Source organism: Glycine soja, chromosome 17 (genome assembly GCF_004193775.1).
Source record: "Glycine soja cultivar W05 chromosome 17, ASM419377v2, whole genome shotgun sequence".
Classification (NCBI taxonomy): Eukaryota; Viridiplantae; Streptophyta; class Magnoliopsida; order Fabales; family Fabaceae; genus Glycine; species Glycine soja.
In genome coordinates this window covers 37,950,673-37,972,927 of record NC_041018.1, presented here as the reverse complement: position 1 = coordinate 37,972,927, position 22,255 = coordinate 37,950,673, and the positions used below count along the sequence as shown (strand labels likewise).

At 33.3% G+C, this 22,255-nt stretch overlaps 3 protein-coding genes and 1 pseudogene across 5 annotated transcripts; 1 reads left to right on the top strand and 3 right to left on the bottom strand.

The window, feature by feature from the left end:
• Positions 1-957: 957 nt before the first annotated feature.
• LOC114392975 (probable WRKY transcription factor 50) lies at positions 958-2,588 on the top strand. 2 transcript variants are annotated; one of them, XM_028354237.1, is made up of 3 exons: positions 958-1,227; positions 1,841-1,979; positions 2,246-2,588. In XM_028354237.1, exons 1-3 carry the CDS (start codon positions 999-1,001, stop codon positions 2,367-2,369), a joined length of 492 nt encoding a protein of 163 aa, XP_028210038.1. In that variant the 5' UTR covers positions 958-998; the 3' UTR covers positions 2,370-2,588. The 2 variants fall into 2 exon arrangements, with proteins under 2 accessions (XP_028210038.1, XP_028210037.1); XM_028354236.1 differs by having other exon boundaries at positions 961-1,227; positions 1,838-1,979.
• A 2,298-nt stretch (positions 2,589-4,886) lies between these two features.
• LOC114393756 (protein PLASTID MOVEMENT IMPAIRED 1-RELATED 2-like) lies at positions 4,887-9,028 on the bottom strand. 2 transcript variants are annotated; one of them, XM_028355184.1, is made up of 3 exons: positions 8,900-9,028; positions 6,353-8,622; positions 4,887-6,255 (listed from the first exon to the last, which is right to left on the bottom strand). In XM_028355184.1, exons 2-3 carry the CDS (start codon positions 8,554-8,556, stop codon positions 5,184-5,186), a joined length of 3,276 nt encoding a protein of 1,091 aa, XP_028210985.1. In that variant the 5' UTR covers positions 8,557-8,622; positions 8,900-9,028; the 3' UTR covers positions 4,887-5,183. The 2 variants fall into 2 exon arrangements, with proteins under 2 accessions (XP_028210985.1, XP_028210986.1); XM_028355185.1 differs by having other exon boundaries at positions 6,353-8,615; positions 8,900-9,021.
• Positions 9,029-13,655: 4,627 nt separating this feature from the next.
• LOC114393089 (L-type lectin-domain containing receptor kinase IX.1-like) lies at positions 13,656-15,993 on the bottom strand. The gene is made up of 2 exons (XM_028354349.1): positions 15,363-15,993; positions 13,656-15,223 (listed from the first exon to the last, which is right to left on the bottom strand). Exons 1-2 carry the CDS (start codon positions 15,944-15,946, stop codon positions 13,879-13,881), a joined length of 1,929 nt encoding a protein of 642 aa, XP_028210150.1. The 5' UTR covers positions 15,947-15,993; the 3' UTR covers positions 13,656-13,878.
• A 2,888-nt stretch (positions 15,994-18,881) lies between these two features.
• LOC114392891 lies at positions 18,882-21,450 on the bottom strand (annotated as a pseudogene).
• Positions 21,451-22,255: the final 805 nt, after the last annotated feature.

Genomic DNA, 22,255 nt, shown 5'->3' with positions numbered 1-22,255 from the left:
TAGAAATTTTTGTTTACTTTTACAATAACTAGTTTAAGAATTATTTCTTAATCCGATTTTTAATTAGTTGCGAATGTAAGAACCCTTTATTCTATAAGTTCATTGAAATAAACTTAGCTATGAATTTTTGCATTAATCATGCATAATTACGGAGAGAGAAATAAATCAGACTTTTATTTTCACTATTCATTTTCTTTATTTTTCACCTTTTCGGAGCAAGCACTTAATTAATCCTTAATCCATTAACGTTTGAATGGCACACTAAGATCATAGTCTAGAAGCTAGAGCACCCTCCACTTGCGGGAGGGTAAATTAATTAAAGAACGTACGTAAGATAGATGAAGTCAATTTATTTCTAGTAGCTCAGATGAAAGCAGTGACTTACTTATGTTTCGAAGAAACTTGCAATCTTAGACCACAAAAAAACACCATCACTTTTGACTTGCACTTCCGTTGTGAAGGGGCTAATTGGTCTAACTCTAACAAGTCTTTTGAATCTCAATAATCAACATTATATAGCATCTCTTGAAAGTCTTCCCCAAGTCTTCCCTGATGGTGTGCCCCACTCATACTTTGTCCTCTATTCACTATTCTTGAATATTCTTTTTTATTATTATTTTTAAAAATGCTTAGGTGAATTAAATCTAGGGAGATAACCAAAGTCAAAAAGATATTAAGACTCAATGAATATTTACATATGTACTTATAAATTACTAACTAATAAGAGTTTTTAATCGAACCTAAATTTTTATGGGATATAAATATGTTTTTTTTGTATGGACTGAACCAACCTTTGTTGGTTTTAAATATTCTTTTTGACTCACAAACATTGGTACGTGGCATTAAATTTCTGCTGCTTTGCTCATTACCTTCGAAACTTCCTATAATTAAAGGAAGGTACCATGAAGCCGCCTTACCAAAAACTATGACTGTGGTGTGCGTTTATATATTGTTTGCGCCGTGATAATTTCTTTTCTAATAATTCAGTTTGTACCAAAATGACAGACAAAATACCAAAACCACCACCACCAGATACACCTGACAGTGATGATTTCACCAACCAGTGGCCTTTTGAGCTCTCTGAGTACTTGAAATTCGATGATAATCAGTGGATGCATGATGGTCTTGAGTCATTTGCTTCTGAGAATGTCTCAAACCAGGTTCATCAAGTCAGTAATGCAGGTGAGTTTGGAGGAGGAAGCAGCCACTTTGAAGGGTCTTCTAGCAGTAAGCATATACATTAGTAGTTCCTCATGAGATGAAAGTGTGTTTTGTTTTGTAGCTTGAGATGTTTATATATCCATTTTCAATTACTAGTTCAATTGAGTACTATAGTAATTGATATGAACGTTTTCAACTATGAATGAATGAGTTTAATAATCATATATACTGACACACAATGTAAATTTTTTTTATACGGTCATCCAATTATATCAAATTAATTGTTCCTCATGAGATGATGAAAGTGTGTTTTATTTTGTAGCTTTTGAGATGTTTATATGGTCATTTTCAAATGACAAAGTGCATGTTTGGGTTAAAGTTAACAAACTTAATTTTGAGATAATTTTTAGTCTGTAAACTAAGTTTGCAAAAGAAATCTTGATCTTGCTTTTATACAAACTTGGTTTCAAGTAAAATATAAGTGTGCAAATATACTTTTAAAAATGATCAAACATTTGATAAAATTGAGTTTACTTTCAAAACTGAATTTGGAACACTCCAAACAAGAATCCAAACATGCTATAATACAATTGATTACTAAAATAACTGATATGAATATTTTCAACTATTTGTATATTCTCTTTTGCTTATAGTTATTGGTTGTGTGTAATATTAGAAGATACTAGCAGTGGACGTGAGAATAGGGAAGTTAGAGAGAGAGTTGCATTCAAAATAATGTCAGAGATTGAAGTTCTTGATGATGGCTACAGATGGAGGAAGTACGGAAAGAAAATGGTGAAAAACAGTCCCAATCCAAGGTATGTGTGCCTAATACATATTTATATAATAAAATATGGTGGCCTTAATTAAACATTTTTCGACAAGAGTTCAAATAAACGATTAATTAGAAAAGAGAGTAAAGAAACACAAAACAAATAATTAATTGCATACTTAATTAGAACTACTTAATCAATGAACATATATAATGCAATATATTACTACTTAAATTAAAACCACGATACTTAAGAAAGATGCATGCTATATATACAGGAGTTTTCTATTTTATTTTTCTTTTTATGAACAGGAATTACTATAGGTGTTCAGTGGATGGATGCAACGTGAAAAAGAGAGTGGAGAGAGACAAGGATGACCCAAGGTATGTAATAACAACCTACGAAGGCAACCACACTCATCCAAGTTCTTCCTAGGTCGAATATGAAGAGAAGTTTTGGCAGTGTATATATTATGTTTTGTTGGCCACATCTATTAGTACTTTCTTATTAAATACTGCAAGTGCTTTTGCCATGTTTTTTTTAAGCCATCATCAATGATAATAACTAATAATAACTGCTCTTGTAGAATAGATCTTTAAGGAAATATAGGAAATTAAAGTATGCTTTTGTTATCTTTACGACAAAAGTTTCTGACAGTTACCATGCTATCTCATCAAGATTAATTCAGGTCGATACGACTATAAGGAGGATCTAATAAAAAATGGAAAATGAATAAGATATATCAATCTCTTTTAATAAGCATGAAACTTCATATCTGAAGGAATAAAGATATATATATATATATACCTGCTTTGCTTCATGCTACTATATCAAACATATGATACATGATGGTAAGTCATGGAAGAAACAGACAACATGATCTCCAATGAACAAGTTCCTGTGACGACTAGATAACAAGGAAGTGGGAAAAAAAAACCGACATGTTATGAACTTAAACAGTAACAATGAGCGTTAAAGGACCAACACTACGAGTGTAACGAGTTTGTAGCGGTAGAAAGACTTGTCATATATCCAAGTCCGTCCAAAAATGTTTTGATTCTATCAGCAGAAATTCACGGCACACTTCCGACAAAACCAAAAATTGAGTTTTTTCTACTCATCACAAGTAAATAAGCAAATAAATCAAACGCACGCTTCATCCAAAGAATGATACTGTCCTTCTAATGGAAATAAAGAAAAAGGTCTGGAAATTTTCTGTCTGTAATATTCATTCCCTTCATCAATTGCCTTATAGAAGTTTGAAGCCTACTACTAAGATTTTGTTTGGATAAATTAATTTCTCTACAAAAATTTATAGAAAAAGAAAATAAAATAAATTGGGCTACTTATATGAGCTAAAATTAACTTATATACTTGACTTTTTATAGAAGCTTGATCATTTCATTTAACTTCTCCAATTATTAAGAAGCATAAGTTGATTTTAATTTATAGAGTTTAGTTTGTTTTTTCTTACTTTTTTTTTTCTCTTATAAGTATTTTTTGAAAAATTTTATCCAGTCAAGAGACTTAGATCTATTATTGGATTCTTAGACAATGATTGGAAGTTTTATAAAAAAAAAAGATGAAATGAAAAGCTAGTTCTCTAATTACCCCCAATTAGATCAGAGGCACAACATTTGGACATTGGAAAGCGGAATATGTTCTCCAACATTTCATTGCTTCATAATTATTGAACTCCCTAATAAGAGAAACCACTTATCACATTTAATAGTTTTCTCTTCCATCTTCTCATCACCCTTCGTCCAAACATAGTCTTCATGTTAAAACTGGAGTCTGGAGACTGAAAGACGCATCAGAATTTAAGAAACTATCGAGCCATTAAAGAAATTAGAGGCTTATGTTTATCCTCCCACTTAGTATATAGCATCACAAGTAAAGATATATATCACTTTTTCCCCCCTTATAATATCCTAATACGACCATTTTTAAGGCGAAAACCAATTATTTTACTAATTATGTACGAATTTTAAGAATTATCCCTCCCCCTACATACAGTTTAGAAGAGATTGTGCTAAAAATCCTGAGTAGGCCCAGGTTAAGAAACTCTGTTTGTTTTAAACAACTGAACAGACAAAATTAATGCTTTCTTGAATTCTTGCCTTCTTGGTCAGCTCATATAATAGGGGGAAAATTATATTTGTACAACTTTTTTTACAACTAAAAAAAACATGAGGAAAGAAAAATGTGAGATAGGGCGAACCCTGGTGCAGCGGTAAAGTTGTGCCTTGGTGACTTGTTGGTCATGGGTTCGAATCCGAAAACAGCCTCTTTGCATATGCAAGGGTAAGGCTGCGTACAATATCCCTCCCCCATACCTTCGCATAGCGAAGAACCTCTGGGTAATGGGGTACGAAGTTTTTAAAGAAAAATGTGAGATAAATTAAATAGTATGATAAATTAAATAGTATGATAGAGATAGAGAGAAAAATTGAATTATAAAAAAGCTGTCTAGAAAGTATATATAGAAAAAATATAACTGAATAAAAGGATTAGTATCCAATCAGGTAAATGTTACGGGATGTGAAACCATATAGTCAGGTTGGAGAGTCAAACATGTTTGCACTCACGAAGGGTCAAAAAAGTAGATTTTTCAATTCAGAGTTCAGAGAAGACTGCTTAGCAGCATGAACAAATATTAAAATGAATTAAGCTTGAAAAAGTTTCTTAATATGCACCTATAAAAGTTTCTCCTATAAGTTAAAATTAACTTAAACAAAAATAAAAATCAGTTTTTGAAGAAACTAAATGAGAAAACATTTATAGATTAACTTATGAATGAACCAATTTTATCTTATAAAAGAAGTTTAATTCAACTTTACTTTGTTATATATTTTTTCTTACATGCCTATGTCTCAACTGGCAATTGTGGTTAAGAAATTTTTTATACACAAACAAGTTAGCCATGACAATTGAAAAGTAAAGGCACAATAATTTAGACGTAATCAGTCACATTTTATTAATTGCAAGCAGCATTAGCAGTTGCATATCAAACCAAACAAAATAGCCAAACTGTGTTTAGTCTTTAGATTTGAGTATACATCAGGAAGGGTAATTGAAAGAAAAAAGGGTCGCTTCCAAGAAGACCAGAAATTTTAACATATAATTTAAAAATTTGGGCAAGCTGACTCGTATAACTTAACATACTATAACAACTATCTACATGGAGAAATTTAAAAAAAGAAAAAAGAAAAAAATGACTATATTGCATGTAAGAAATGATCTGACAGTTCAACTTGGGAAGATGATATCAGGGTTCCGAATGTGTACATTTTCAGCTGGCAGCTCTTTACTATTAGGCCCCATGATACTATTAACACAAGAAATGCTCCACAGGGCATCCTCATTCAGCAACTTCTTGGTAAACAGAGGGGATGATAATACAATTGCCTTTGATGTTGAAGATGAATGTTTGGCAGCACTGGCCATGCCGCTGGCAAGTAACCACCGGATCCCAGACTGTTGCTGAGTTGCAGTACCCCAACGTTGCTTGCTTCCGGCTTTGCTGAGGACTCCTGAGAGATGAATCTCTTTGATTTTAAAACGAAATTGAGTGGCTTCGTTGTCAGTATTCGTATATTCCATACTCTTGCTACTTGTCTCATTTAGCAGGGCCTCATTGTCCATTCCCTTTTCCTTTTCATCAAGAAAATCGCTGTAGTCTTGTGGTGTTGCACTAATGCAAACTCTTTCTACCTGAGTCAGAACCAGCATTGGAACACCAACAGGCTCATAATTTCGTAGAGGATCTCTGAGCTGGATCATAAAAGCCACTGTTAGATGGTTCCCTAAGAGTCCATAATGTCCGAGCTTTCTGCCATATGATTTTAACCAGTCCGTGGCATTTTTCAATTCATCTAACTCTCTGATTTTAGAATGGTGTACTTCAAGGATCTTCAAAATTTGCTCTGAATTCTGATCTCCTTCAATGGTGCCAGAATCCAATCTCAACCACTGATCAAATGTTATTGACAGCCCCATTAATCCATCATTATCATTGCCACTTTCTCCACAATCTTCTAGTTGCAATTTAGCAATTCTCTCTGATGTGGGAAACCCCTTCCAGTTGGTTCTTCTGCCTCCAACAGCAGGTGTCTTTGCATGTTGGGGACGGATATATGATGGTGCCTCCTCATTCAACATGCCAGACTGTATTCTTAACCCATCGATCAAACGGGCTTCAATCTTATTAACAGTCATGGGACCTACAGCTTCAGGAGACACAGTGTCCAAGCTCGTGCCTTCATCTGTTAAATAACCACATGGAAATTCTTCAAACAAATCATGCTGCCATGACCCCTGCCTGAAACAGAATTAAGAAAGGAAATCAGAAAAAAAGAAATCAAATACTTTAGATGAAAGAGTCTTTCACAAGTAATGCCACAAACACAGTTGCTAACCTTACAGGAGCCCCTTCATCTGTTGTCGCTTTCTGCACAATATGTTCAATGAATTTCCCAGTGATATCCTGCAAAGGCATTAATTTATAGATATGATGACACAGTTCTTCAACTCCATCAGAAGCCACATGCTGCAGTATCTCCAGTATGTCATTACCCATTTTTGCAGGTAAAACAACTGGATTAGAAGCCTGGGTGATGAGGTTCCCACAATTTTTAGCATTCCTGAACAGGGAAGGACTCATGGACCTCAGAAAGCCTCCACCCATAGTTTGAACAAATGAACCAAGCCCCTGTCCAATTGAAGGTAATACGGAGGATTCTTCATTGGGTAGTTCAATTGGACTTCCAAAACCACCAGAATAAGTTCCCTGAGAATTTTCAAAATCCTTCTCATTTAAACCCCAAAGTTGCATCAATGAGTCAGTTTCCAGGTCTTCAAGAATTTTGGCCTTCCTTCTCTGCATCAATAACTGATTCTCCCTTGCATGCTCCTCTTCAGCAGCTTGAATAAATAAAGACAAATCTGAGTCCACAGTACAATCCCCATAACTATCTACAACTGTACCTGTCCCCAATTCCTCTTCATTTGCAATGAAATCAAAGGTGAAGTTACCTGAAGCTAGAGCCTCTTCTTCAAACTCTCTTAAAAGCTTCTCTCTGGGAGACTTGGGATCACCATCGCAACTTGAGCCAAATGAACCACTCTCCATGGCCAGCATGTTTAAGAAATCATTTGCAATAGATTCAGTGATAAAATCCAAGCTACTTGATTTTTTTTCCATTCTATGTGATTTATAATTTGATTTAACATTAAGGTAGCATTCTTGGTCAAGAAACTTTGATGTCTCAGGAAGTATATCAGCATCCTTGATGCAAGTTATACTGACACATGAACTACTGCGTTTATGTTTGCTGTCATCTGCCATAGTGTCATTTACACAACTAGTGCATATGTTATCCATTGAATCAAATCTCGTGTTCTTGTCAATAAATATGTCATCTTCCTTAATAATATCATCCACATCAATGATTTCAACTGTTGACAAATCAACTGTTTGATTTCCTATCTGACCAAGTTCCAAGGAATCCCCTTCCAATGTTTCTACTTGTTCAATAATGGAAAATTCATTGTCATCAGGTTCATGTTGATTTGATTCTAGAGGTGACTCTGATTCTGTAACAACATGGGATTTAAGTGGTCCAAAATGCTCCGAGTCTGCTTGTGCTGAATTGTGGATGTTCCCCTCATCAAGTTTTTGATATAGGAAACTGATTGATTTGGAAAGACTTGAGCTGGAATTCATCAATGTTTCACGGGATAAAATCATATCATCAGAATGAAAAGGGATAGGACTAAAATCCAAAACACTGCTTGTGCTGCTTGGCCTGCCTGGCTTCAGATTAACAAGGTTGAGAACATTCAAATTATCACCACCAAATTCCATTAACTCATGCTTCATTACTTGATAGCTGAAACTAACATTTAGGCTCGCTCCTACAGCTTTTCCTGTCAACCTAAAACTTGTGCTCCATTTCCCCGAACTTCTATCACCCCCTAACTCTGCTAAAGTCAGAGGTAAAAGCCTTGTGAGATCAACCTGATGGATCCCTATGTCATGTTCAGGTGCCCCTGCAATAGAGGCATATATCAAGAAACGCTTAGACTCGTACTTGACAGAGTGACCAGACACAGCACGACTAGCATAAACAGAACATCCATGACTCAAAGTTTCATTGAACTCCACAACACCCTGGAAAACCCTTGCTGGGCGTGTCTGCAGAATGTTGTTTTTCCTTTTCCAATGCACACACAACCTAATGCCATCAAAACTCAAAGGAAGGCCCTCAATAGAGTGGACATGAAGGTTAAAGCAACATTTGAACTTTTGACCACCAATGTGGGTCAAAACCTTCAAAGGCTTCTTCCAATTCCATGCTGAAGACAATTTCTTGTCCCTAGGAAACAGATCTTCCTTTAGAAATCCGGGGGTTAGGGCAACTTGAGGTTTCGACAAATGGGTTTTTCCCGCAGACTTGGATCGATTATGAACTGAGGAGAAGGAAGGTCTAGAAGGGGCATAAAGAGCTTTGCTTATTTCTTGAATGTCTTGCAGTAGCAGCTGACCATTATTCAAACTAATTTCTCCATCATCAACAATAGCATCTTGGTTTCCACACTCAAACTTAGATTTCATCATCATGACGGCATTAAAATTGAACAATAGTAAAATCAAGCAATTCTGAACACTTCTGCATATCTCTAATCTCTAACAAATAAAAAACAGTAAAATCATAAACTCATTAGTCCAAAAAGGTAAAGCCAAACAACATCAGAGGGAAAAAGGCGGAGCAAAAAGCATCATCGTATTCATCATCATCATCATCATCTAGCTACTATAATAACTTCAGTTCCTATGTTAACAGATCAAACTACAGCAAGTAACAATTTTGACAAAACCCCAATTGTTATATTGTAAAACAAATTACAAAATTCACATGATTGGAAGATGGGCCTCTAAAGCGTTTGGAAATGAAATGACTCACAAGTTTAACAGAGGAGTTGCAATGAACGAGGTTGCGTTTCGTCGAATGCGGGGCTATGTCTGTAATTAGAGGAAATCGTGAAGAAAATATAGTTTAATGAAAGGAGAAGTACGATTTGACTTGTCGTTAGTTTAGTTGGGCTTCTTTCTTTCTTACCGGCTCCGACGGTGGGGTCGGTGAACATTCATATAATTTTTTTTAGAATATATTTTTTCACAACATATTCTTTCCAATATACATTCATATACTTTTTTTTAGAATATATTTTTTCAGAACATATTCTTCACAATATATTTTTCTTCTATATCTTTTATCACATTACTTGTTTTAATCACCACCAGGTCCTGTACTTCTATATATGTTTTTGTTAATTTTTTTTATCAAATTTTATTTTCAAATAATCTATTTATAAAATATAAAAGTTGAATTCCTTTACTCTTAAGCCGTCACGTTAACAAAATTGATGATATCAAAAAGGAAAACATTCTCCTTTTATGCCTCACTTTTCTTTTCCTTTTTCTTTCTTTAATGTTACTCACAATATAACAAAATCATATACAAAAATATTTTGATTCAATCTTATTGATCTTCAAATATTTCTCGAGTTCACAATCCCCATTCTTCAATGTTTTATATTATATTCTATAACTATTTTTTTATATATATTTTACATATCATTTAGTTTTTTCATATTAGTAATTTCTAAATTCTAATATATTTTCTATTCTATAAATATAAATATATATTTCACATCAACAAAGTTCATGATCTAAAATTAGTGTTCAAACTAATCTATAAAAAAATATGTTGGTTAAACAAAGTTGAAATTTATTTATTTTTCATATTAGTTTGTAAAAAATATATTTCACATCAACTTTAACTATTGCAAATATAACTTTATTTACTATCTCCAATATTACATGTCACAAAATGCAAATTTTTTTACATTAAATTACTTTAAACAAATTTTATATTGATTAAATTTATTTAATGTTTTTAATTTTAACCTGATTTGCACTTTTAAATATACTGCAATAAAAAAGTCCACTATATGTAGCGGGAAAATATGATTTTAAAATTCAATGATATTTTACATGAGGCAAACTTATACACCATATATAATTTAAGAATTATCTCAACAAGTGATGCATATAAACCTCTCAAAAGAATATTTAAAGGATTATTTTTGCTTACTAATGTTGTCAAGAAAATCAATAACATATCCATTAGCATTCCTCTATACTATTTTGAGTTTGGTTCAATGGAAACTCTAGCTCAAAGGATGAGGATGGATGATAGAGCTGTCTTAACAAGTACAACATTAATTTTTTTGCAAATTCATAACTAATTTATTTCACTCCAACATATCTCATATTTTTATTATAGACATTATTGGTATACTTCATGCACTTGGAAATGAAAAGGTACTTGTTAGTGGCAAACCAACAAAAAATAAGGAGATTGAAATTGCAACTAAAAGAGTAAATAAATTATCCTTACTTTATTAATTATAAATTTTGTTTAAATAATAATTTTGAACAATTCATTAATATACACATTTCTTTAAACAATATAATGTAATATAGAACATTATATTTTCACATCTCCTTTTTATTGGTTATTTTAAAAAATGAAGTTGTTAAAGTTACTTTGTAGACAAACATAGTCTCAAAATCTGAAAAAGCAATCAACATTCAAGAAGAAAGCTCAAAGATAATTGCAATCACTTTTATCATGGTTAAGAAATTCAAAGGTTTGATTACTTTCACACATTTAAAATCCTTAACAAAATTTATATTCTATACCTTATATATCTTATTACTCTATCTCTTTTCCTTTACTTATATATATATATATATATATATATATATATATATATATATATATATATATATATATATATATAAAATCTTTAAATAACATTTAAATAAAAAATTGATCCATAATTTTCTATCTCTTTATTTTTATATTAGCATGCTTATTTAATTTGATTTTTATTTATTTATTTGAGATGTTTCTTTACTATCTTAAGTATTGTTTTCAATTCAACTTATTTAATAAATAAAGAATTTTAATTCAATTAAGTCTATATCATACTTTCTTCTTACAATAATTTTTGTATATTTTATTTACTATAATAATTTTAATTTACTAATAATTATATTTTAATAATTATTTTTCAGATGAGTATTCGATCAACTCAACTTCAAGTACAAAGATTTATATCAATCTAGACAATCCTAATTTTGCAAAGTTCAATATATAGTAAAATGAACTTCCTTTTTTATTTTATTTTATTATACACATTTTGTAACATTCAATAAACAAAATCATTAGTTTATTCTAGTTTTTTGATTGATGTAGCTAAAAAGTTATAAATTTTATTTTAAATAACTACTTTGTAGAAAAAAAATGGAGCAACATCAAATAAAAGAACTATCTCCTCCAAGTTCTACCAACATTGATCTTGACGAGAGAATTTCAAAAAATAGAGATCTTTGCAAGATATAATGTTCATGAGATGAGAATCAGAGCCACAGATATTCATAATATTCAATAATACTTTATTTTTTCTTAGTTTTAACATATATAAAATAATCGGATAATTTGTTCACAATTCATGCAACAATCAATGAGATCAATGGTTCGATTAGAATTATGTTGCATGTGAGAGATGCCAAAAGAAAGTTACAAAAAAGGTAAATCAATACAGTTGTAGAGAATGCAAACAGCTATCCAAGTACCCAACAACCAAGTTTAATGTTTTGTATATAAAGAATTATTTTTTATAACAGTTAAATAAATATTGAAAACTTTTAAATCTTTTTTAGGTTCAAGATACAATTGAAAGTCTTTATGATACCAATGTAGCAACATTCACAATGTTCAATTGAGATATGCAACAAATTCTAAGCTCAACAACACTTGAACTCCTTCACACCCAAAATGCAAATAAGACTGACATACCCAATATTGTATACCCTTTGCAAATGCACTTTCATTCACTAATTAATATTTTTTATTAAAAAAAGGAGTCTACTTCACCACAACAAATATCATTAGATGAGTCAGGTGAAAAACTAATTATAAGTTAAAGCCCAAAGCTACAAGCATCCAACAAGTCAAAAGGTACATCTTCATCATTTAATGAAGAAGTTTATCAAATCTCACAAAGTCCATTAAAAAAAAGGCAAATAAACAAAGTGTCACAAGTCAAAGTCCAAAGCTGCAACTTGGGGAATGAAGGGATTGGAGGTGACGTTGAAAAGGCCAAAAGTGCCATTAGTTGCATTTGGAGGAATCTGGTAGCCTATGTAAAAGGTGAAACCGTCACCTATGTTTTCTGTTGCAGCTCTTTCAATGGTGAAGGTGAACGACGTGGATATGTTGGTTAGAACTCTTAGATTCTTAGAATGTGAATTTAGGCCTAACTCAACCCCAAAACCTAATTCAAGGGGTGAGGATTGCCCCTCACTATAACTTACTTTACTTTTAGCTAATATCAGACTTGAGTTTTTCTCAATACATTCCCTCACATCTAGCATTTTTTGGGCTTGATGCGTGGATAATATAGTGAGTGACCCTTTGAATTAATCTTGAATATGTTCTGAAACAATTTTAGATTTTTAGAATAAAGTTAACTTAAGGGTTAAAATTGTCCCTCATTTATATACTCTAACTTTTCCGGACAAGGCTCTTCCTACTTGAAAAAGATAGCTCACTATGTTTAGGTCTATGGACCCCTCGTTGTTCATCACTCTTATGCCATGTTTTTTGCACTCTCAGGGTCGTTGAAGTTTGTTATGTTGAAATTTATAGATTCAGTTGTTTCAAGAAAAGTTGTGATCACCATATTCGCTGGTAATCTCAGTGGTTTTTCTTTTTTTTCTCATTGTTTAATGGTGTTAATAAGAAATTCATATCAAAGGCTAATGGGTGAGAGAAAGTGGAATAGCAAAATATTTGTTTAATTTTGACAGAGAAATTAAGGTTGTTCTATAAATTGGTTGATCGAGCTTGTTTAAATAAAAGGAGCTACATGAAGTTTGACTGATTGACACTTTTTTTTTTAATTGGTCTTCGTATTGTGTACTGCTTGAGTCCCAATTACTATGATCTCGTGCACGACATAAAAAATGACATTTAAGGCATGTTTCTTTCTCTTGATTTTTTCAACTTTTGGCTTAAAACGTTAATACAATGGTATGTTAGTCCAACGTAAATAAGAAGAAGTAGCTTAACAATGAGATAATACAATTGATTTAGTTTTGATTTGATATATGGTAGTATATATGTTTATTCACATGTTATTTACTTGGTATAATTGAACCAAGTCTTTACTGCATAGAACGAGTGGAATAAGCCAAGACTCGTTGAACTTTTTGAAGTTTTTCCACTTCTATATATTCAGGTGTAACAAACAAGTTCCCCGACAAAAACGACGGGTAATTGGCCCCGACCTCGACCCCCACGACAAGGTTTGTTTCATACACTATTATAAAAAATGGTTTTAATTTCATAAAATAGATATTAATAAAAATGTGATGACAATTTCATAAATAACACGAATTTTTTAACATTGATTTTTTGTAAAATTGATATTAACACGAATTTTTTAATATTATTTTTTAAAGAATGAATGTTAACCAATTTTGATAACATCGATTTTGAATAGAACTGATGTTAAATAGAACTGATGTTAACCAACTCATGTTAATATGAATTTTATAAAAAACTGATAATGGGAAAATCTATGTTACTGAAAACATAAAAAAACTCAGCATCTATTTTTTTTTATAAAATCGATGTTAACTTACTTCTTTAACATCCATCTTTTTAAGAAAATTGATATTGTCCACCAAAACCCTGAAGCCCGATAACTTTGAAACCTCTCATTGTCATCACTCTCACTCAAACTCTTTTGCACTCTCATTTGCGACCTCTCACGTCACTGTAACTCCGTCATTTGCACTCTCATTTCATGTAGAAAGCTTTGGCAATGTAGCTTCTTGCTTAAGAACACTAATAACCTGTTCTGCATGTGGTCTTTTCTTGTGGTTATGGAGGGTACACCATAGTCCCACAGTGAGCAAGCATGTCATTTCATCCACATCAAAATCCATGTTCAATCCCTTATCAGCAACATTCAAAATATTCCCTTCCACATAATGTTTCCACACCCAATTCACCAAAGGCACATGATTATGCTCCGCATCCTGGTAAGTCTTCCTTCCACATGCTATCTCCAACACAACTACCCCAAAACCATACATGTCAGATTCCTTGCTAGCCCTTCCTTCGTTTAAATATTCTGGAGCAAGGTACCCATACGTCCCCACCACCTTTGTCTTCTGAGTCCTCAATCTTGGATCCACCAACTTTGCTATCCCAAAGTCACTAACCTTAGTATTGAAATCCGTGTCTAACAAAATGTTAGCTGACTTTATATCCCTATGAAGAACACACTGCTCCGCGTCTTCATGAAGATATCGAAGTGCTCTCGCCACACCTAACGCTATCTTGTATCTCACATCCCATGTCAAAGTTCTTCTGTTGCCAAAGATATGAGTGTCAAGACTTCCATTAGTCAAGTACTCAAAAACCAGTAATAGCTCACCTTGCTCGTGGCACCACCCCAAGAATTGCACAAGGTTTCTATGTATAAGACGACTTATAATATTCACCTCGTTCGTAAACATTCTCTCTGAATCTTCAACATCAGAAAAGATCCTTTTCACTGCAACCACGCGCCCTAAATCGCCCAGAATCCCTTTATAAACTTGTCCAGTGCCTCCTTCTCCGAGCCTTCCATCATCTGCAAAACCGTTGGTGGCTGCAACTAATTCGTTATAACTAAACCTTCTAGGAATAGCTGCTCTATGATCCAAACCAAAACCATCACCGGTTCTTCTCTTGTTGATAATGAACCAAGAAGCACTAATAACCATGACCACAAAAATAATAATAGAGCAAGTCACTGCAACAACTACTACTTTGACTTGAAACTTACATTTAGTTATGTCGTCACTTCCTTTGTTTATTACCTCTGGATTACGAGTGGATTTTAGATCCATATTTGAACTGAATTCCCAGGAATGAATAACATTTTTCCCTTTGGAATTCCCGTTCCCACCCGAAAACCCAACAGTGACCCACTCTGGTAGAATTTCCCCGAGGTCAATCTGGTGTGAAAGAGAAGCTTCAGGCGCAGAACTAGAACTATTTCTTCCCTCAAAAAACCATGAGACAGCAAGGAGTTTGGCAGAAGCATTGTAAGTTATCAAGACATGCCCCATATTCCCTATGTTGCCCTCAATATCCAACCTGACACGAATTATAAGATTGATTAAGTGGTGAAGAAGAAGAAGAAGAAGGAGGGTAATATGGTGAATTCCATGCCTCTTATTAACAAAAACTAATAAACTAATAATTAATATTTTTGAATTAAAAAAAAAAAATAAACCTTGCGTAAGCCAGGGAAACCACAGAGTTGTTATTTATCCCCACGTGCTGGTTTAGTGGTGGATCAAAACCAACGTTTTGAAAGGTGTCAAATTCGACAGCAACAATGTTAGTAGGGTCGTGTACTTTGTCACCGTATATCCCAAGACGACTACCACCTGAACCGAGCGGAATATGGTAGGCAATGGGTGCCATGTAGAAGGCGAAGCCTTCACCGAAATCGGATTCAGTGGACCCATCGATGGAGAATGAAGAGAATGAAAAGCGAGTAGAAAAATCCGTTACGACGACATGTCCGTTAGAAGTGTTTTTGAGGCGCATAGGTTGGCCATAGATGGCTCGTCCAAAATCAAAACTACTGTTGTTGTCGTTGTTGTTGTTGAGTGAGTTGGTGAGTACTATAGTTCCGTTGCCAATCCTGGCTACGCCTACACATCCAATGAGGCTGGCGATTCCAGTACTGTCGTTGAAATTGGTTATGTTGAAGGAAAGTGGTGGTTGTGGTTTAACAATGGGAAGGATCATAAGGGTGCACAAAAGAAGAAAAGTTTCTAAGTAGTGGAAACATGCAGAGGTAGCCAACATGGTTTGTTTGTTACGGCTGAGTGATATGAGACTTGGCTTGAGAAAAAGATGATTCATCATTGTCTTATATATATTTTTAGGGGATTCACCAATATATATATATATATAGGGGAGTCATGGAACCGATTATTTTATAATTTATATGACGCGTAAAAATAGACTAGGATCTATATATACAATAGTCTTTGTTTTGTAGTGGAAGAATTTATTTTGAATTTTTGAATGATTTTTTTTAGGTTCTATATTGTCTTATAGGGTTTAAGAATTTTTCTCGTTGATGTTTTAACAGTACATTTTAATATCAATTTAATTTCTTGAATAATTTTTTTTTTTAGATTTCACGTTTGAAGTTAACTATGAAAAAAGATATTAAAAAATAATATTTTTTTGAAAAAAATAAATTTTTGAAAATGTTTTTTCTAGAATCCAACCTCTATCAGAGAACTTTTGAGCTTAAAAACTTAGTTCAAAAACACCCATTTAAGATACTCTTTATACAATTGGTTTTTTAATTATATTTTAAAGTTTAATTTAATTTCTTAATTATTAAAATGTTCATTTTGGTTCCTCAATTGGATCATTTAGTTATTTGAAACTTCAATTAGTTTCTTTAATTACTTAAAACACTGTAATTAGATTCTTCTGTATAATAAAATATATAATTTTTGATTGAATTTTTTTTTTTTAAAAGTAGTTAAAGGATTTGATTAAATCTTTTAATAACTAAGGAATCTAATTAAACTTTTTAAAATAATTAAGATATGAATTTTATATATATATATATATATATATATATATATATATATATATATATATATTACCTAACCGGACGTACTTGAAATGGCCTTGACTTAGTGATATAAGAATATGACTGTTGATGTCATCTTTCTTGACTTGGAATGAGGACGACTTAGAATAGCAGGCTCAAAGCTGTGGACAAGCTTCATCAACGTACTTGAAATGGCCTTGACTTAGTGATATAAGAATATGACTGTTGATTTCATCTTTCTTGACTTGGAACGAGGACGACTTAGAATAGCAGGCTCAAAGCTGTGGACAGGCTTCATCTTTGAATAAGAGTTAACTTGGAATGGAACTTTATAAATATATATATATATATATATATATATATATATATATATATTTTCTATAAAAAAAATTTAATTTTAAATCCGAACGATACTCCAAAAAAATTACATCTAGGAATTAAATAATTAATCGATACGACTAGATTTAAAAAAGCAATGATTAGGCCGACATCACATGCTTGAGGTTCAGAAAATAATTGCAGCCTTTCCAAAAAAGAAAAAAGAAAATAATTGCCGTTGCAAGCGGTATAATAAAATAAAAAAATAAACATACATTTTGATAATACTTTTATAACTTTTTTTTAATGTATGTATATGTTTGTAAATATAATTTTTTTATACACCTGTATAACTCTTACGAGTCGTGTTACGATCTTAATCATGATCTTTTATCTCCTCTTTGTTCCACTTTCGAGCTACGAATTTGACTACATTGCCCTTCATAGTTAAATCCTTGGAAAATCATATGGCGCGCAGTTATGTTTTTGCGTTGGAAGGCCAGAAATGCAGCCATTTTCAATGATACTGAGGTTGCTTTTACAAAATTGTTTGATGATATCCTTTTTTCTTATCATAGACGTGGTTGTCCAACAAACATCCTAGCTTCCAATTCTTGTATGTTCAGTGGGCTAGTAACCCAAGTGTCTGCCTTCATGACTAATTATATTCCTGGAATATGAGTTGTGTGTTGTGTTGTTGATGTTACTGTTAGACTTAACTCGAGTATGTGGGACTCTCTATTTGGATAGTTTCTGATGGGGTGTTTTGAGTGGACTTGTGTGTCGGTGGATTTAGGTGTTGGAAGTGGGATGATACTGCTAACATCCATTTCATAGCTACAATAGTATAGCTTGGTTGAATCCGTCAATTGGTGGAAGGGACATCTAATCATTGTAGTTGTAATTGTTATATATATCACGGAGTTAGGTTTGGGGGTCTCTCGATCAACTATTGACTTTGGTTACATAGAATTTATTTGATCACTCTCGTAAATTCTCTGTAACCAGTGGCCATTTATATATGTTGATTTAGGGATAGTTATTTACTATGTATACATTCAAGGGCACTTCTAGTGCCCTCTTATTTATATATATAATCGTTTTGCCGCTTATATATATATATATATATATATATATATATTCTCATAAATGAGTTGATTTTTTGTTACATCAAGCATATTGTTTGTGTAAACTTGGAAAGGCTTGATGATGAACAAATAGTTAGGTTTTGTGATGTTGAGTTATATATAAGATCACTGTTGTAAGGCCCGAACAAGCTGAGAAGAATACTTAGCCTAACCTGGTTAGGCTAAATGGATTCCTTCTGGGTGGTGGGATTAGATGTGGTTCAAAGTTGAGCAAACTAATATAATTCTTGTTTTATGCTTTTTCTTTCCCTTTTCTTATGTTTTAATGTTGGAAGATTTCCTTTTCTATTAACTTAAAAAGTCATTTGCGAAAAAAAAAGTTTTCCATGTTGACGAACACCCGATTAAACTCCCCCTTTTAGGTGTATATTGTTTATTAATTTCATAATTCAAGTGTTGCTCAATAAAGCAACTTTTACCTCGGGTAACCTTGTCATAGAGCAGGCTGGTCAAGGTCTTCCATGTGGCGCAACATATATGTGGAGTTGTGTTTTTTGTAGTTTTCTAGGTAGTTGCAATCTTGTTGCTTAGTCTTGCACGTTTTCTTTTGTTGTCTAGTTGTTTTAAATTTTAGATTTTTTTTTTCTCTTTATGTTTCTTTTTTTAAGGAATTGATAGCTTAAGAATTATATGATAATTCACATGACTGCTTTCCATTAATGGTTAGTGTAAAAACTTAATTAAGAAAGTGAAACAAACATTATTCAAAGGTAAATTATATATTCCAACCATTACATTTTGTCTCAAAAGAAATCAAAATCATAAAACAAAATGAATTATACATAAAACGCATAACTACTTAAACCTACTGCTTGAAATAGATGAGTTCAAAGCCTAACTTAGCAAATTAACGTCCAACACTTATAATGCTGTTAGTGAAAGGTAGTGATTGTGAGGAATAATTAGTGGGTTGTTGTGCGTGCATAGCTAGAGAAGGAGGAGGACGATCATGCATATCAAGTGGTAGCACTGGCAATGGCGCTTCAAGCTGAAGAACCTTGATTACTTGTGCAGCCTTGGGCCTTTCCTTGTCATTTGGGTTAGTACACCACAACCCCACAATAATCAAGCTTGTCATTTCATTCACATTAAACTCCTTGTTTAGTCTCTCATCAACAACATTCAGAACATTCCCTCCCACATATTGTTGCCACACCCATTTCACAAGAGGCACATGAAACTCCCCATCTTTGTAAGTCCTCCTTCCACATGCAATTTCAAGAGCCAAAACACCAAAACTATAAATGTCTGATTCCTTACTAGCCCTGCCTCCATTGATATATTCTGGAGCAAGGTACCCATAAGTCCCCACCACCCTTGTCCTTTGAGTTCTCAACCTTGGATCCACCAACTTTGCCATCCCAAAATCACCAAGTTTGGTGTTAAAATTCGTGTCCAACAACACGTTTGCTGACTTAATATCCCTATGAAGAACACATTGCTCTGCATCCTCATGAAGATAACGAAGTGCTAAAGTCACGCTTAAAGCTACCTTATACCTGTAAAGAGAATTGAGAACGTAAAATATCGCAAAGGTTTCAATAAGAGTAGATAAATATGTTAAGCTGGAAAAAAAAACATATAAAAGAAGATAAAAGTATAACTAGGTTTAATTACTCATTTCATTGCTATACCTTATAATCTTTATGTTTTAATTTCTACATCTATAAGTTAGACGCTTTAGCTAGTCCTTATATACATACACTTTTTATAATATGTTTTCGTCCTTAATATCTAAAATTGTGGGAACTAAAATGAATTAAGAAATGTATATATAAGGATTAAAATTAGTTAAAATGTACATGTACATGTACAGAAATTTAAATGTAAACCAAATAATTTATTAAACCAAAATAGCTAACATTACCTAACATCCCACGCCAAAGCTTTTTTCTCCCCAAAGAGATTGTGTCCAGGCTTCCATTAGGCATGTACTCAAAAACCAACACAAACTCTCCTTCCTCATGGCACCACCCTATGAACTGCACCAAGTTTCTATGTATAAGACGGCTTATGATCCTAACCTCGTTGATGAAAACTCTCTCGGAATTTTCCAAGTTAGTGAAAATCCTTTTGACAGCAACATCCCTTCCTAAGTAACTCAGAATCCCTTTGTAAACCTGTCCCGAGCCTCCTCGTCCAAGCTTTCTATCATCAGCAAATCCATTGGTGGCTGCTACTAGTTCTTTGTAATAAAATCTTCTAGGTATAGTTTCCCTATCCAGATCATAACCATCCTCACTTCTTCTCTTCTTGATGATCAACCAATAAACTCCAATAATCACGAGCACAAAAAAAACACAAGTAGTCATCACCGCAACAACTACTGCTTTGACTTGAAACTTGTATTTAACCATGATCCTATCATCATTTTCATTGCTTACCTCTGAATGCATAGAGTTCATGGTTGAACTGAATTCCCAGGAATGAATAACATTTTCCTCCTTTAACGAGCCGGTTGCACCCGAAAACCCAATAGTGACCCACTCTGGTAGAGCTTCCCCTAGGTCAATACGGTACGAAAGAGAATTAGCATTAGGTGTAAAACCAGAACTAGTTCCCTCAAAGAACCACGACACAGAAAGGAGTTTGGCAGAAGCATTGTAAGTTATCAACGCATGCCCCATCTTCCCTATGTTGCTCTCAATATCAAACCTGTCATAAGCAAGAGACATCGCAGAGTTGTTGTTGATCCCCACGTGCCTCATATTTGGATCAACATAACGGTTTACATAAGTGTCAAATTCGACAGCAACGATGTTACTGTGTGGTGCCGGTGCGTTATCATCGTATAAGCCGAGGCGGCCGCCACCTGAATTGAGTGGAATCTGGTAGGGATGAGGTGCCACGTAGAAGGCAAAGCCATCACCGAAAAAGGTTTTGTTGGACACATCAATGGTGAACGAAAAGCGAGTAGAAAAATCTGTGACATGTCCGTTAGAAGAGTTTTTGAAGCACAGAGGTTGGCCATAGGTGGCTCGTCCAACTCCATTGCCGATGTCTGAGTTGAGAACAATGGTTCCGTTCTGAATAATAATCCTGGATTCGCCACCAAATATCAGGTTTGTGCTTTCAGTATCGTTAAAGTTGGTTATGTTGAAGGAAAGTGGTTGAACAATTATTGGAAGGATGAGGATGTGCAAAAGAAGAAAAGTTTTCAAGCAGGGAATACACGACGTGGTAGCTAACAGTAACATGGTTGATTTATTAGGAATAAGTGTAGGCCTGAGAAAGTTATATTTGAAGGGAATACATGGATGATTATATATATTCATTGGCCCCTAGCCTGACTCCTAACTAAATGTTTTGAAATGACTTGGGCGAAAATTTTAATGGTTATCTCATACACTTATGCAAACATCTTAAAAAAGAAAAAAATAATATAAGTACTTAGAATTTGTGATAAGATAGAAAAAAATTAAAAACATTAATAGAATTTATAAAATAATAAAATATTTATATATTATTATTCAATATTTTAATATCGTCTTCATCGGTCGGGGCTAGATGCCTTTTGCACGTTGGAAAAAAAAAGTGGTCTTCTTCATGCGACCTTCCACGTAACTGTGAAAGTGAAGACTTTTCTTTTTATTAATTTATTTAAATGGCCTACGTACAGGGCTGTTTTTCCTGCATGGTGTAAATAGAAATTAAAATCCGTGACTGGTGTAAGTTGAAAAGTATTTCGATCAGAAACTAGTCTAAGTAAATCAACTATAGAAAAGTCCACTTTCAGTGAGTTCGAGGAAATTGTGGGTTTATTAAATAAATATTTTTATACATATGCATGCACATAGAAATTGACGTCGTCTACTTTCAATTTCCTGCTTTAAAAAAGCAAAGTAGATAATAATTAATAGATAGCCTGTTTGTCGTTTCTCTTTCTAAAACAGTTTTTTTTTTTAATTTAGTTTTTTAAAATTTAAGAATTATAAAACTGGTTTGATTTTGCTTCTCTGCAACATGTCTTTCTTTTTTGGGGTGTTGCTAGGTGCACCCACCAATAATGCTGGTGCACCCAGCAATTAGTTGAATGGACAAAATTACCCTTTATTAAAAATTATAAAAAAAAAT